Below are 17,257 nucleotides of genomic sequence, written 5' to 3' on the forward strand. Positions count from 1 at the left end.
AAATTGTGAATAAAATGATGGTTTAAGTTGTTAAGAAGCCGATCGATTATGTTTTCTTTCATTTTTTAATAATAACTCATAATGCAATATTAAGAGAAACAAACCATCATAATTGAGGAAGGGAGCAAGCAAAAAATGAATTAATGCAAGAGTGCTTATACAACAGACTAAAAACAAAACAAATAGATAAAAGTAGGATGAAGATCATCAAAGATATCTTTGTGCATGTACTACAAATAACAGCCATCAAGTCCTCAACAAAAGACAAGAGGCTGCAGTTTTCCAGCCTTGCAATTTTTGATCATATTCGCAACAGATTCCAATATATATGTACACATATGTTTCCTTTCAGTTTCACACTTTCCCTTTCACCACTTCCAATCAATTCTAAAGAGGAACCAAGTGAGAGGGTGAAGCTTTGAGGAGAAGTTGCTATGATTTTCTTTTAACTACAGAAGAAGCGTCAAGGTAAACCCCTTCACCACAACTTCTTATCAAGCATGTTAGGAAATCAACACTTACTAAAAATAAATTGATAGAACAATAGCACCTTTAATTCTAATACTTTTCTTTCCAAACCATAAGTACTTGAGGAACGGGATTGGAACAGAAGACTTTAATCCCTCTCAAGCTTTAGATTACATAACACCAACATCTCTCAAATGCTAAAATGATGGTGCGTAGAATAACAAAACTCCAAACCTTAGAGAGTTAGAGAGAGGAGTCAGGGACTTAGCAACTGTCCGTGTGCGTAGGCAGAGAGGCGATGTCTCCTCACCTTCCCGACGGCGGTGGTGCGAGGAAGACGCCGACCGGAGAGCGGTGATCGGCGGATGGCGAAGGTTGGGCGCCGCTGTGTCTTCCTCTAATCTAGGGATATTTCCTTTTCAATTTGGGGACAAATTGTGAGTTGGGAATTAGTGAAGAGAAAGAGGTAGATGACCGATGGAATTGGGGTGTAGAGGGAGAAAGAGCAACGATTAAATATGTTTGAAATTGTATTCAATAATAGTCCCGTTTAATATGTTTGAAGTTGTATTTTAATCCCTCCGTCTCCCATTTATTGACACGGTTTGACCCGACACAAATTTTAAAAAATGTAACGGAAAGTGTGTTGAAAAAGTTGGTCTGTGAGTCCTACTTTTAAAGTATTAGTTTTATAATAAATGTAAGTAAGAATGAGTTAGTGAATTATGAGGTCCACTACCAAAAATGGAAAAAGTGAAGTGTGTAAAGTATTCAGGGACTGAGAGTAGTATTCAATAATAGTCCTGTTTAATTGGTCTATTAAATGCTAGGCCTGTTTAACAAATTTTACTCCTCAACCGTGTCATTGGAAAACATTCTCTTTTCATCATTTTAGGATATGGATATTGACATCTATATCATGAAATTTTCAAAAAATTTGATTTTTCCCACGAACTTTAAAATTGGCTAATAATATCACGAACTTTACCACGTGTTTATTTTTTCCCACGAATGAAAAAATTCCCACAAATAATTTTTTTCGTAATTTCTCGACTACAATTTAGAAAGTTTCGAGTTTTTCAATATTTGAAAATAGTTTTTCTTGAAGCACACCCTCAAAAATTGTTCTTCAATCTATTGAAATAACATTAATTTTTTCATTCCTGGGAAAAAACAAACCCAAGATAAAGTTCATGATATTATTTGCCAATTTTAAAATTCATGGGAAAATCTCAATTTTTTTAAAGTTTCGTGATAATAGATGCCAATATCCCTTTAGGATACATCCAAATATAGTCTCATTGCAAAAGATGAAAAGTTTCATTTTCATATTTTATCCACTTTTTCTCTCCTTTCTTACTTTACATACTTTTTCTCTATATCTTTCTTCAATGATTTCATCCAATGATTTAAGCATTTTTATCTCATTATCATAAGAAAAGTTCGAGTAGATATATGAATTGAAGGCCTATTTAGTAGTACATGATAATTCATTGTAAACCAAAGTAATTTTGGGCCAATGAATACAGTTCAAGAACAATAAACCTCCGCACTTTATTCAATTTTGTCTGATTTTAAATTTATAATGATTGGTATAATGTAACTAAAATTATATTGTAATTGCGATTTCATGAAATTAAATTTAAAGTTATGTGTATTGATAAATTTGTACTTATTGATATAGAATTATATTCCAATTCCAAATATTTTTTATGTGTATTGATAAATTTGTACTTATTGATATAGAATTATATTCCAATTCCAAATATTTTTTGGAACATATAGAAATAGAATGATGAAAATTGGATGGTGCTCATGAATTTGGTGGACAGTTACGAGAACTTAATTAATCAAGATGATTAAAATAATAGATTTTTTAACCTATATTTTAATATATACTTGTATCTTTTACTACTACTACTTTATTACTTTGGCAAATCTAGGTTTCAATCAATCTGAATGTCATGATTTGTTGACGTAATGCGTGTTATGTGTTTCTAATTTTTATGTATAAATTATAATAAATGGAAAATTCTAGAAAAAAGAAGAATTAAAGTTAGTTACGTTTACGTGTAGGGATGTCAATGTAGCCCGCAACCCGTGGGCTGGCCTGAATAGCCCGCTAAATTTGTAGGGTTAGGGTCGGAAATTTCTAGCCCGATAAAAATAAAACCCGATAAGCCCGCACCCGATTAACCCGCAACCCGTTAGGGCCAGACCCGAAAACCCGATGGGCTAGCCCGATACCCCGATAAACTTTATATTTTTCAATTTTTCACTCCTAATTCGACCCTTCGTTGACTAATTTTATGACATGGTCTAAAAAAAGATAACTTTCAATTTTATGGTAAATATATAAATTATATATTGAATTTTTATTAATATAATAATTGTTAAATAAATTAATCTCACTAAAAGAATATTAAAATTTTTAACATGCATTAAAATTTCACGAAATATCACAAATATTAGTATTTTATGATTGAATTTAAGCATATATGTCAAATTTATCATAATTAAATATTTTATATTTTATAAATATAACTAATTTTCATCATTATTTATTGAATTGTTCGAGCCTTAACCTTATCGGTAGCAACCCGATTAACCCGTCGGGCTAGCCCGAAACCCGAGCTTTTAGGGTTAGGGCCGAACTTTTACAACCCGAAAGAAATCACAACCCGGCAAGCCCGCACCCGATTGACCCGCAACCCGAGTATGGTTGGCCCGAAACCCGATGGGCCGGCCCGATTGACATCCCTATTTACGTGTGACATTATTACGTGGTATTGTGTACGCTTGGAAAATTAATCTATAATTTAATTTTAATATAAAATGTTGAAAAAAAATTCGATTATGCATTTGTATTTATCACTACCCATTTATAATTTATGAACAAACATTTCTAGGAAAAGAAGAAAGTTCATAGACGCGTAACATTATGTGAAAATTCTTGAAAAATAAGTATTCGCAATATTGTGTTGACTGAACCTCCTCCAACCATTTGCTTTCATATAGAATTTGTACCATTTACAAAAATTAAATCTTCATTTATAGCCATAAGCTTCGTATTGTAACCCATATCAAATTAGTTACTCCATACTAGTCAGTTCGTCCGCAATCAATACTAACGTATTCTATGATACGTCCATAAAAAAAATTGCACTCCGTGAACTTTATTTTCCACTAAGATAGTTCAATCATCTATATACTAGTATTAATTTTATATTAAAATTTGTGACACTCACGACTAGTAATGAATTATCTACCTTTCTATCACATGATCTATCATAGCTTCCTCCACTTAATAAATTGAGTAGGGATTAATAATCATACCCCTAAACGAGTCAAAGTATATAGTTTAGATTGAGGTAGGTAAACAGAGTCTTAACACTATTATATTCCGTGTCAAATTTGGCCCCATTTTTCAACTATTTGAATGTACAAGTCAAACATATCCCCACCACTTGCATCGACCTCGATTTAAAACTTTATAAATTTATGAACAGTGTGTTATATTTTTCTAACTCAACATGGCTACTTGGCCTAATTCTCTACAAAAAAATTCTCATCCGACGGAATTGATTAATGGCGACGGAGATTTCAATGAGTCGGGTTTCGAGGACTTCATCCGAGGCGCTGCCGCCTCAATTCCGGTCATTGCCATCGTCGGCCCGCAGTCCAGTGGTATGATTTCTGGCCTGAGTATGTGATTAGATTGATAGATTAAATAAGTAAGCTAACATTTGGAGGCTAAGGCCATCTACACCAGCGTAGGTGCGCATACATTAAAAGCTACTCCACTTATTTTGGTGCAGGAAAAAGTACTTTGTTGAATCATCTATTCCGTACAAACTTTAGGGAAATGAATGCACAAACTGGAAGGTTAGTTTGGTCGTCTACTTCTTATTCTTAAATTGATAGTAATAAATACAAATATATTTATTTATTCATAGTAGTAGTATTTAAAAAAAGGTTTTTTTGTAGGAGCAAGACAACGAATGGGATATGGATAGCAAAAGCTCCTCATACTGAACCCTTAACTGTGGTGCTAGATTTGGAGGGTACAGATGGTAAAGAGAAGGGAGAGGTTAGTATTTAAATTTAATTAATCATTAATCTTTCTACACTATATATCTTAATTTACTAAATAAAGCTTTCCATCGATTATGATTATTTCAGGATGATACAGCATTTGAGAAGCAAAGCGCCTTGTTTGCTATAGCAATTGCTCACACTGTCATCATAAACATGTATTTTAATTTCTTCGACCAGATTAATTAATTTCGCAAATAAACTCATACTCAATCAACTATATTTAATTTAGTATTGATATATTTATAAATATATATAGGTGGTGGAGTGATGTCGGCCGCGAGCACGCTGCGAATAGGCCTCTTTTGAAGACCGTTTTTGAGGTACTAAAAATGTTTTTATATTTAGTACACTACTACGTACTATGCGATAGTCGAAATGCAAGATTAATTACTTAGTTTGCTAATAATACTCCATAATAAATGATAGTAATTAATATTCTTGGTATATAGGCTATGCTATCATTATCCTTGTATAGTCTTGAGAAAACAACCCTTCATTTTGTGGTACGCGACGGCAACAACAAGACTGGGGTATGTGATGTCTAATTGCAGGATTAAATTTAATTCATACTATATGTGTTTTTAGTTTTCTTTAATTATGATTTTATGCATTAATTTATTTATTTATGTAGACCCCCTCGGAATTATTAAAGCGTAATTTGAAGGAGGATATCGAGAAGGTAAATATATTAGTAGGATTTAGGACTTTGTAGATTCTAGTTTTTTTTGTAGCAATGTAAAAAAATTCTTAGAAATTTTTCACATGGTACAGTTTCAATTTATGCAATTTGTGTTTAACATATAATTGTAATTGAAATGATTTTCTTTCATTTGTCTAATGACCTCTCCTTTTTTTCTTGGCCGTCACTGCAGATTTGGGAAGCGGTTCCCAAGCCCCCAGGCAACGAGGGCACTCTACTCACTGACATCTTCAATGTAACAAAAACTAAAGAAAGCACACATATAATATAGTGCATAGTAAACAATAGTTGGATTTAACCCGATAAATTAGAATCATGCATAAATTATAAATATAAATCACTCATGCATACACACGTAACTTTAAGTAATAAGAGATGAAAGATTAATTCCCTCTAATAGGATTTTAACCCAGTTGCTTTATTCGTTCATCTCTCATTCACAGAAGAAATTATGAATTTGTATACGTGTATAGTTCGTGTTTAATTAGATATAAGAACTATAGTAGTAGTACTAAATTTTTCTTTCTTGTTTGTTAATTTAAGGTGGAGGTTACCGTGTTGTCCAATTATGAGCATATAAGACATGAGTTTGACGAAGAGGTTTTATTACGACTAATTATATTTATTCCTTCAATTATTCACTAATATACACATCAATAATGAGTATTAAATGTATTCGATCGATCCATTGCAGGTGGTCCAACTCCAAAAGCAATTAATCTCCCATAATCTTGATCTCTCTACATCAAAAATTTCTCTCAGCAGTGCCAAGAAAACATGGGATATTATCAAAGAAATTAAAGGCTTCAAAGCTCCACCTTACAGGGTTAGTCAAATAATTATTTAGGATTAGTTAATTTGAAGTACTATTAATTAATTCTGTACATGTCTTTTTCTAAATGGTATAATGCATAATACAACTGCTTTTTCAGCTCATGGTTGCCACAATGCGATGTGAAGAGATTGCCATGGACAAGTTGAGGCTCTTTCAGTCTGACCAGGTTTTACTTTAATTTGCTTCTTAATTAATTTATGCATCTCTTCTTGCGATTATATAAACTATTTAATTTGGTATTATAGGAAAATGATCAATACAAAAATGCATCTCAACACAAAATCCAGACCATGAGATTTTTCAATCTAATGGTCAATAATTAAAGAAAAACACAGTGGGTCATTATAAAGCAGTTTTAGGTCATATTATAAAATTTGGGTTTGAGGTCATGTTAAGATCCTTATATGTCATTCTAATTATAATGACATAAAAATAAGCTTACGATGACCTAAAAATGACCTATGTATGCTTGGTTCTGTATTTTTGTATTAAGAATGAGTTTTACATAGATCAAAACTCTACGTTTATATAATCGTAATATATGTAAAGATAAAAAAAGTCAATTATGCCTTTTTAATGTATACAATATCAAAATGGATATTTTCATCACTTACTAATCCCTTTAAATTTGTGCAGGAATGGTTAGAAATAGAAAAAAGTGCAAAAATTAAACTTGTGATTGACTTCGGTGCGAAAACAAACTCTATCTTGGCTAAGTATCTCTCCGAGTAAGCTAAATTAATTAATTTTTTTTTATTCGAACTCTTTTCATTATATAATGAAAAAAGCAATTCATGATGCAGTAATATTAATATTTTTTGCTTTTGATAGATACGATAAGGAAACTATGAATTTTGAAAGTAGTACTAAAGGAGGGTATGATCAACAAGTACACGAAGCCAGAAGCTCTAAACGCCAAGATCTGAAGTTAAAAGCATTACAGGTATGCTTTTCATCAGATATGGACTATGTTTGGTATGCATAATATGAACTCTAAACACTCACTCTAATATTATTCTCTTTATTTAATCGTGGTAAATAAATTAGGTGGTCTATCCTGCTTACAACTATACGTTAGATCATCTTCGATCCGAGACACTGCTAAGCTTCACGACTCAACTCAAAGCACGCAGACAGAATTTTCCACTGTCTGCATTTGAGTCATATCAGACATGCTATGACTCTTGTGTGCTGCAGTTTGATCTGCAATGTTCAGGTGCACCATAATTAAATGCCACATATATTATTCATTTTTAATGTTTGCACTTTATATATATGTTATTTAATTTTCAGAATATGCTACCATAGAGGAGGCAAATTGGAAGGAGGAAGCTTCAACTGTGCGCGAACAACTTCTCCATGAAATAAGAAACTGTACACTGAATCAGCTATGGGTATAAATTATTAATAGTAGTGAAACAGATGTTGTGTGCAAATCAGAATTTGTCCAAATTTTATGTAATTTATCTGTATAATAGTAAAACATATATATCTGACGAGGATGATGGTGATGATGATGTATATGCAGGATGAACTCTCCACTGGCTTTACTAAAAAAGTGATTGCAGTTTTAAAAGATAAGGGTGGGCCGGAGACGGACAAATGGAATAGTATTAGAAGTTTGGTAAAGAGTGAGAATGAGAAAGTCAAATTGGCGGCTGTTGGTGTATTTGGAACGAAGAATGAACAAATTGTAACTGATTTAGAGACACACGCTAGAGACATAGTGGTGAACATTGTGAAAGATGAATCTGATAAAGTCGAGGAACTCATGAAAGAAAGGTTAATTAATAGTATGCACAAACTATAGGGGTAATTAATTTATCTACGTTTGAACCCAAATTACTTATAATTTCAGGTTCATTACTGCTATAGCACCAAAGGACGATGGCAGGACGCTGACTATGGAGGAGGCCTACGTTGAGGTAATTTATTTATATACTCCGTATTAATATCATCATCTCTTTTATAAATTTGTTTTAAGTTTTTATGTTTACTTTTTTACTTTGAGATTTTATTAGTAGTATATATTTTGTGTACGTATATGTGCATGCAGTGTTTGGATACGTTGTCGACAATGGCTGTGATACGTTTAGATGATACATACGACGTCGTACAGACAGCGCTACGTTCTGAGCTGCCTAAGGATGCAAAAAGCGGCTGTGGGATTTTTTCTTCACTAAAATGGAAAAATGTTAGTAATTTTACAAACCCTGACCTCCATCACTAATTTTTACTAGAATTAATTTGATATTCTATAATTCAATCCTTTTGTGATACTAATATAGGTCCCTCTTCGAATGACTTTGATCACCCCATTGAAATGCAAAGAAATATGGACCAAGTTTAAAAAAATTTTGGAGGGTCGTTTGCGAATGGTTGAGAAACTACAAGAGGTATTGCATTATTTCATAAATTGTTGGGATCGAATATTACTCCCTCCGTCCCAGATTTGTAGTAATATTTTGCCATAGAAGTCCGTCCCACATTTGGAGTAACATTTAGAATTTACCATATTTGCACATAAAATTTTACCCCATTATTCACTAAAATTACACCCAAATGCTATTATCTATATTGAAATAAATCTAAACAAAAATAAAAAACCAAAAAGTCAAAGAGGGACCCACCTTCAAGTAACTCACTTCATTTATTACATACTTCATCATCTCACTTCATTTATTACACACTTCATCATCTCACTCCACCATCTCATTTCATTTATTACACACTCCATCTCTCACTTCATTAATTACACATCTCATTTCGTTTATCAAGGACTTGATTAAATACCACTACACTCCACTATTTAGGGATTACTTATAAATGTAGAGATGAAATAGACGTGTGGCTATGAATATGCCTGATTTAATAGAGATTATAATGAATATGCCAAAATTCGATTAGAATATAACATTCGCTTTCTACAGCCTCGTCAGCAATCATGGAGGTTTTTTACTATGGAGTGGTGCTCTCTTCCTAAGTGGGTTATTGAAATTTGTAAATGGGCAATGATAGCATTGAGTGTTATTGGAGTTTCTCCGCTCAAACTTCTTCTTACCTGGTACTCCACTTTTTTTAAGCAATTAAAATTAATTAGTAATTTAATATAGTTATTAAACCACATAGTATATAGTTAGCCTTCTTGCATGGCATTACTTATGTGTTGTTATTGCAACAGGTTCCCGAGACTCGCCAACAAATTAGCTTTAGCATTCGGGATCTCAAGTGGGAAAGTTAAGATTAAACGAAATGGGAAATATACGTACTTCGACTCAAATAAGGAATTTAAACAGGTACTACACTATTATTTCATTTATTAGTATATTATTTGATGCATCATCTAAACCATATGATTTCCTGATCCTCCTTTGAAATTTTGCTTCTACCTATTTATCTTTTAAGATGCAAAATTAGTGAATTTAAATATACAATTTTAAAGAATTTCAGATGCCAAACCATTCTTATCTCATTTCTATATCTTTATATACACTATGATTAAATACACAATTTATTACTTATGTTAATTATGTCATGATTTTTTTGCAGGGTGATGCCCTGAGCAAATATCCTATGCTGATGACATCTCTGCACGGCGACTTGGATGCTGCTGCACACAAAATGCTTAACTTAGCCGCACCGGGGGCTTAAGTTTACAAATCATGAAACTTGTGTCTTCAATATAGGTTTGAGTCTTTTATTTGGAGTCTACTATTTCACTTTAAGTGTTTAAATAAAGGTACTCTTTTCCCTACCCAATGGAGGTTTTAACGAGGCCCAGCCCATATGTTTTTATTTTCGTGATTTCCATGGGCTTAGGATGTTTTTTTTTTTTTTTATTCGATATTGTTAAAGTGTGTCTACCTTTCTATACAATTTTTATGTCCTATATAATAGAACCCTTTGTTTTTCTCATCAAGGCCCTTTTTCTCAAGAGTTAAAGACTCTGCCTGGATACGGGCGTCGTTTGTTATACTATATAGTATTAAAAAATCATTAAAAAGCCCAAATTTGAATGATCTACGCAATATAAATTAAGAGCATCAATTCTGTCGGAACTAAGATCGCAATTTGAAGAATTATTACAAATTAATTGAATAATATACCTAAAAACTGAATAAAGCTATTATTCAACAAAGTGTTCATCGTATCTTTAAAAAAAAAATCAAGGCCACCCTATATTGTATTCCCTCTATCCTCTATCCTGTTAAATATGAAACATTTGATTTTTGATGCATGATTTTATGTAGTGTTGTTTTGCGAGTTATCGAAGAGATATTAGAATAAGAAAAAGAAAAAAAGTAGAGATGATATATTTTACTTTTAATACAGTATAATAGTTTTAAGAAGAAAATATTTTATTTTTTATGGAACTGATGAATAATTGTTGCAATTGCATTTGTGATTTCCCGTGCTTGGGATCGCCGCCTACCATCAGCGGTACCCCAACAACCACCCTACCGGTAGCAACTCCAACTACCATTGATAGAGTTCTACTAGTAGTAGTGTAGTACTCCTAGTTTTCAGATTTATTTAATTGATGCTAAACAAAATCAAACTTTTCGCTTCAAGCAATATTATATAAACAGCGAATATATACGTACTTGTAATTCTTGTTCACTACTGAGGGATATGATTTGCTCCTCCACAATTCACTCCTTAAATTAAGACTAAGATCACATACAGGTCACCCCAGGTCTTGGTCGAGTTCACACAAAGACATCGAAGAACTTGCAAGCGCAACCGAACCCCAAGCCACAAATTAAAGGCGTAGCCTTTGAACCAGGGCTCTGATAAGTGCACATCTAAAATCCACATTAGTATGATATTATCTAATTTTGGCAAAGCCCTCACGATTTTACTCTTGGATATTCTCCGAAAGGTCTCATACTAATGGAATTGGAATAGCCAATATATATATTGTAGCAACTCTTGTTTACTCTCTGACAAGGGAGGGATGTAGTTTGCTCCCCCCACACTTATGATCCTAGAATAGCCTATTTTTTCGTTTTTGTTTTTTTATTTTTTCTATAGTAAGAGCATTGATGGTAGGGCTCTTCTATAGGGCCCTTCGTTTATTTTTATTATTTTTACATTAGCATTTTACTTATGAGTCTATCTTCCTACAATAAAAGGGCTCTTCCAAAGGGCTTATCCCACTTTTATTTCATTTCCACATCATCATTATCTATTTTATTTTAATTTTTTTATATATTTTTATATTTAATATGTTATCAAATTAAATAAATTTAAATACAAAAATATTAATATGTAAATCTTCGTTGCATTATAATATTAAAAAAAAGATTACAACGAGATACAAATTTAAATAATACTAGAATTTAGCATAAGTGCCTCTACACCTGTGTGCCCAAATTTCTTCGATCATATCATGCTGGAGTCGATTATGGGCTTCTTTTTGGAGCATGTCAACAAATGCCCGAAGATGGCCAACGTAGCCGTGAGGGACACCCTTATAGTGGGACTCGCTAGTGACACCATGGCTTGGTCCAGCAGTGGGGTGTTTATAGTTGATAAAATGGAATTAAAAAAATAAATAAAAAGGATAGGGCCGATCGGTGTTGTGTTTTTTAAGGTGGAATTTTAAGTACACAAAACAAGGTGTCGAACCCACAGGAAGGAGATTAATTGCTAAAACTAGTAAATCTAACTAAAAAGCAGTAAAATAGTTTGATTTTGTATTTTTGATATATAGTCGAGTGAAAGACGAAACGAGAAGGAAAAATACAAGGGAATCACGATAAAGAGGGAAGACTACTCCTAGCTTGTTTCGTGTTGCTTATTCACATGAATCCTAAAGCCTAATTAGTTTCCAATATTTATCGGAATCGTGTTGATTTTACGCTCTCACGCAGCTGATCATTGATCGTGGAATTTTACACCTAAGATAAGTTGATCACGTCTCCTAGGCTCTACCTATAGTCGCATAATAAGCCCGGGATTGGTTTCTACATACGTTCAACACATAAGATCCACACGGACTATCCCCCGATCAGTTTTAGTCTAGTTTCTTATCTATGTTAGCTCCCTACTTCAAGTTTAAGAGACATTGAAGTTAAAGCCATTACCGGATTAAGTTTGTTAGCAAAATCCAACACGGATTAAAGTAAACACATAGACAAGAACCAAAATATGAAAATCAATCAAAACACAATCATGGATTCATATTTACAAGCTTCTCTAACTAACTAGGAGTAATCCCTAAAATTTAGCCACTCATAGTGGGCAACAATATAAGAAAACAAGTAAATGCTACCATATGGGCAAGATTAGTGAAGAATTAGCCTCAAACTTCTTCTTCTTCCTCCCAAAAATGGACTCCAAGCCTCTTTCTCTCTAAAAATCACCTCCAACCGTTAAAAGATGCATTGGAAGTCATGCCCTAGCTATTTAAATAGTTAGGGCTTAAATAGTTATAATTTTTTGCCTATAATCTATTTTTAGCATTGGTTACTACTCCCTCCGTTTCGCCATAGTTGGGTCATTTTACCATTTCGGAAGTTTCTTCATAGTTGAGTAATTTCCATATTTGGTAACTTTTTTCTCTTTCTTACTTTATTCTCTCTTACTTTATTCTCTCTACTTAATTCACTTTATACTTTATTCTCTCTACCTTTTCCTCTTTCTTACTTTTTTTATCTATTTATTTAACACACCCAATATTCATTTCTAAAACTTTGTGCCCAAAAGTTCCGCCTCAACTATAGCGAAACGGAGGGAGTAATATTTTAAATATTTCCCGTAAAGAGGAGTGTTATATTGCTAACTCAATGCTTAATTGCTAACTACAACTCAATAATAGCCATTAGATATTCAAATTAAAGGCCTAGATCATCAACTACGAAATGTCAGTACGATCAACAAAAAACGTCAATAAGGCTATAAGATTAATTCCAATAAAAATAAATAGGGGTATTAATGTCAAGTTAGTTATAACTAACTTTTAAAAGAAATCCCAAAACTTTAAATTCATATAACATATATTAAATTAAAGATAATTTTATAAGGATTCCAATGATATACTACATGCATATGTTTCGACGTTAAAATTTGAAAAAAATTTGAATTTTTTTTTTTGAATTTTCGTATTTTTTACGAACACCTTACATAATATGTCAATATTATGCTTGTAAAATGTCAATATGAAATTGTGTTGACATTATTATATCTTGGTGTTGATGTATTTCATACACTGTATTGACATTGTATTTGTAAACCCTAAATTTGATCATTGCTATTATCTTTTTAATATTAAAAAATAAAAAACGAAATTACACATGACAAATTGTAGACCACAAGATTTTTAAAATCTTATGGTCTTAAATTGGTTGTAGTTAGCAACTAAGAGCATCCTCATCCGTGCTCTTAGATAAGAGCACGGAAGTGGGCCCGGACCCACTTTTACTCCTTGTCCTTAGCTAAGAGCACAACACCCACATCCGTGCTCTTAGCTAAGGACAAGCTCAAAGGTCCCACCATTCCATTATTCAATTTAAATACTCCAATTATTAAAACATTTCTACATTATAAAAATACATTCAAAAATAAAAATTACATAATTAAAATCCTAAAAAATAAAAATTACATAATTAAAATCTTTAAAAATAAAAATACATAATTAAAATCCTAGAAAATAAAAAAATAATTAAAATCGTACAAAGATGAGAATATGAGAAAAAAGATGAGAGAATGCAGATGATAAAAAAAAGATGAGAGAATGTGATTTTTTTTGTGTTGAAGTGGAAGTATTTATAGATGAAAATGTGAATTTTGGGGAAAAAAATTGAAAAATAAATTAAAAGTGGGTAGAAAACGAATATAATTTTTTGGGAAGTGGAAAAATAATTTTTTTTATTTAAAAACATTTTTTTAAATGAATTTCGAATTTTAAAAAAATAAATATAAAAAATCGAATTAGCCGTTGGCCAATCAGACGTTGCCACGTATGGGTGCTCAGCGGCACAGACGTGCTCTTAGCTAAGAGCATGTCCGTGCCGCTGGCACGAACGGACGAGCTACAGCAGCGGACGGACGACGGGTGCTCAGCGGCACGGACGGACGGACAGTACTAAGAGCACCGCTGCGGATGCTCTAAGGGATGAGTTAACAATTGATCACTCCCCTTCCCGTAAATGTCTAGAAAGCATGTCCGTGCCGCTGGCACGAACGGACGAGCTACAGCAGTGGACGGACGACGGGTGCTCAGCGGCACGGACGGACGGACAGTACTAAGAGCACCGCTGCGGATGCTCTAAGGGATGAGTTAACAATTGATCACTCCCCTTCCCGTAAATGTCTAGAAAATACTATATTTTTATGTTATTTTAACATGAAAGTCTTGCCTAACATTATGGCATTTACCATATCCGAGTACCAATTTAAATAATTACGGAAATGATGGGATTGGTGTAATTGACTTGGAGGGAGAGAAATCCACGGGAAAAATTGTGGGTACCCGTAACGGGTAACTGCGGGTACCCAAACCCGATTTTGCAGGTACCCATACCCAAAAACTGCAATATTATACTACTCAATCCCGACCCGTATAGTTAAACGGGTAACCCATACCGTATCGGGTATCCCAAACCCACAGTTGCGGGTACCCAAACCCGTAGGCATAATTTGAATTGTGTATTATGTATTATGGAGTATTATTCAGTGGTATTATGCTTTTTAATTTTTCCTTATCGTTAATCCTAGTCATCTAATACAATAACTTTATGTACATGTTTGAAATTCTAGAATGAATTTTGGGATTGTTGCTAGTTGCTACACTATGATTTTAGATTTGTTTTTTTTTTACTTTGTTGTATTTGCATAATTTTTAGCTATGCACAAATATGGTAATTTCTCATCTCTTAAATATAATATGATTACGTATGAAATATAATGCAAATCCAAATTTCAAATAAGCAAATATGATAGAAACATAAGCATGTCCAAAATTAAATCACCACTCATAAGTTTAATATAAAATAAAAAATAATTCACTTTCATAAAATGTCCAATATAAATAACTTCAACTAAAAGTGTAAATATTTTAAATCTCTAATCTTAAGACACTAAATTAATAAAAATTTTACTTTCACCAAATAATTGGAAATAAAGTGTATCATTGGGGAGTGTATATAAACTTGAAACTAATTAACTAAAATAAAATATTTGAAAACCTTAATCCTAAAAATAACAGGTATTATCGGGTCTAGCAGGTATACCCGCGTGGGTAGCGGGTATACCCATACCCGCAATAATTTAAAACAAACTACCCGATCCCGCCCCGTTTCCCATTATCGTCGGGTAGTGGATACCCGCTACCCAGCAGGTAGCGGGTCTGGTTGAGGGTTTCCTGATACCCGCTACCCGTTTGACACCCCTATGTAGGAGTATGTCGTAGGAAAGGAGGAATGATTCTTTTTGAAATACTGGTCTATATACGCGAGTTAAAAAAAATGGAGACTTATGGAAATTGATGCAAACAAATCGGCCACACAATCATATGCATTAAATGCACAAAATGATAACCATGTTGAGGTTGATTAAAAAATTTTTAGCTGTAAATTATCGTTATAATATTAAACTGCCTTATTGAATTTTAATATTGTATTTGTAATTATTAAATGAAAATAATATACAATGACATTCATGTAAATATAAAATGTTATTATCTTTGCTTACCTTATTTTTTTATAATATATATGTAATTATTAGTTGCATTAGCACATCAATACACTTTGTATAGTAAAATTTAAATTCTATAAATTTTTACTATTCGTAAAACAAACATAAGTATATTAATTTAGACTAACATAATATTAATAGCAATACGTATATATATATATATATATACATATATATATATATATATTATTTTTTTTCCTAAATTCACCGATTAATATATTGGTGAACATTTTTTTATTTTGAAAATTGTTTGATTTTATATTTTTTATACTTTTTTCGTCTCAAAAAAATAGGCTAATAAATTTTTTATTTTATATATTTATAATTTTAGATTTCATACTATCATATTTTTTTTATCATTTCATAAAATTATTTCATAGTATAAAATAAATATGAAGAAAATAAAATTGATCGGCATCACCTACGATAATCCTTGGAAAGACACTTCGTAATAGTATTGTATTGGACGGTAGACAGTATCAAATTTGGACCCACACGCTACAATCTACATCATATGTTACTGATTGGAGTATGAAATATTCTAACATATCAGTTTCAAACAATTAAAACATTGACTTTGGCGTCCACCCCAAGTTGACCGTTTAATGTACGTTTACCCCCAAAACTACTTTATTAAATTAATTACTACTCCATAAAATTAAAAGTAGCTAACGAGTCCAATATTGTCAAGCTTGGCTAGTAAAATTATTCGAGGGCTCAAGCTCAATCTATATCTTAGTTTTTGTAGGTGAACTGGGTTCGACACACAACTAACGAGCTCAGTTCAAAGCTCGGTTCGTCACTCAACTCATAATATGTTCGGTTACTTATCATACATATAATGTTTGAATGAGTATAGTTATTTCCATGAGAAATTTATTAAAAATAAAAGAAATATTAGTAGTTGAAAAAATGAGTAATTTACATCAATTTCATCCTTACTTACATTATCATAAAAATGTCACGTAGCTTTGTTTTAGCTAAATAAAAATAAAAAATCATTGAGGGTTTAAGCCCCTCCTTCAATGCACTTTTGGGTGTGCCCATGGGAAAAAGTTTAGGGGAAAGACCTAAATTTTTTTTTTAAAAAAAGTAAGAGTGAAAAAATATGTTAATTTTTATTATAAAAGAAAATGACTTCACTACTATAGAAAGCCAGAAAGCCCGAAATGAAAAAAAATGTCTCTATTACATTTTTAGTTAGTTTCATTTGTTAACATAGTACTCGGTGAACTTTATTTTCCATTAAGATATATAGTTCAACCATCTTATCTCTAATTTTTTTTTATACTATATGAATTTTATATTAAAGTTTGTGACACTCACGACCACTAACATTAGTAATGAATTATCTACCTTTCCATCACATGATCTATCATCGGTTCCTCCACTTAATAAACTGATTAGGGATTAATAATCATACCCCTAAGATAGGGTGTAACTCCCCAATCGATGTA

At 32.3% G+C, this 17,257-nt stretch overlaps 1 protein-coding gene across 6 annotated transcripts; it reads left to right on the forward strand.

Moving 5' to 3' along the window:
* The first annotated feature begins 346 nt into the window (after positions 1-346).
* Positions 347-10,016, forward strand: LOC125205560 (protein ROOT HAIR DEFECTIVE 3 homolog 2-like). Of its 6 annotated transcripts, none has more exons than XM_048104590.2 (23): positions 347-468; positions 3,978-4,155; positions 4,287-4,353; positions 4,456-4,558; positions 4,651-4,721; positions 4,823-4,886; positions 5,016-5,096; positions 5,198-5,245; positions 5,439-5,501; positions 5,810-5,866; positions 5,961-6,092; positions 6,199-6,267; positions 6,738-6,829; positions 6,933-7,044; positions 7,149-7,317; positions 7,395-7,495; positions 7,630-7,883; positions 7,960-8,026; positions 8,158-8,295; positions 8,390-8,497; positions 9,032-9,165; positions 9,283-9,397; positions 9,651-10,016. In XM_048104590.2, the coding sequence occupies exons 2-23, from the start codon at positions 4,002-4,004 to the stop codon at positions 9,750-9,752; spliced, it is 2,301 nt and encodes a 766-aa protein (XP_047960547.2). In that variant the 5' UTR covers positions 347-468; positions 3,978-4,001; the 3' UTR covers positions 9,753-10,016. The 6 variants fall into 6 exon arrangements, with proteins under 6 accessions (XP_047960547.2, XP_088917196.1, XP_088917198.1 ...); XM_089061070.1 differs by having other exon boundaries at positions 352-468; positions 756-4,155; XM_089061072.1 differs by having other exon boundaries at positions 369-468; positions 4,069-4,155.
* The last annotated feature ends 7,241 nt before the right edge of the window (positions 10,017-17,257 follow it).

Source organism: Salvia hispanica, chromosome 6, assembly GCF_029641045.1.
Source record: "Salvia hispanica isolate PSC_SH4W2 chromosome 6, Shi_PSC_v1, whole genome shotgun sequence".
Taxonomy (NCBI): Eukaryota; Viridiplantae; Streptophyta; class Magnoliopsida; order Lamiales; family Lamiaceae; genus Salvia; species Salvia hispanica.

Excerpts from the sequence above, each read along its gene's own strand:
- LOC125205560 (XM_048104590.2), top strand. The coding sequence starts at position 4,002 with ATGGCTACTTGGCCTAATTCTCTACAAAAAAATTCTCATCCGACGGAA. Across the intron at positions 4,722-4,822 it reads CACACTGTCATCATAAACAT|GTGGTGGAGTGATGTCGGCC; the intron begins GTATTTTAATTT and ends AAATATATATAG. Across the intron at positions 6,093-6,198 it reads TCAAAGCTCCACCTTACAGG|CTCATGGTTGCCACAATGCG; the intron begins GTTAGTCAAATA and ends CTGCTTTTTCAG.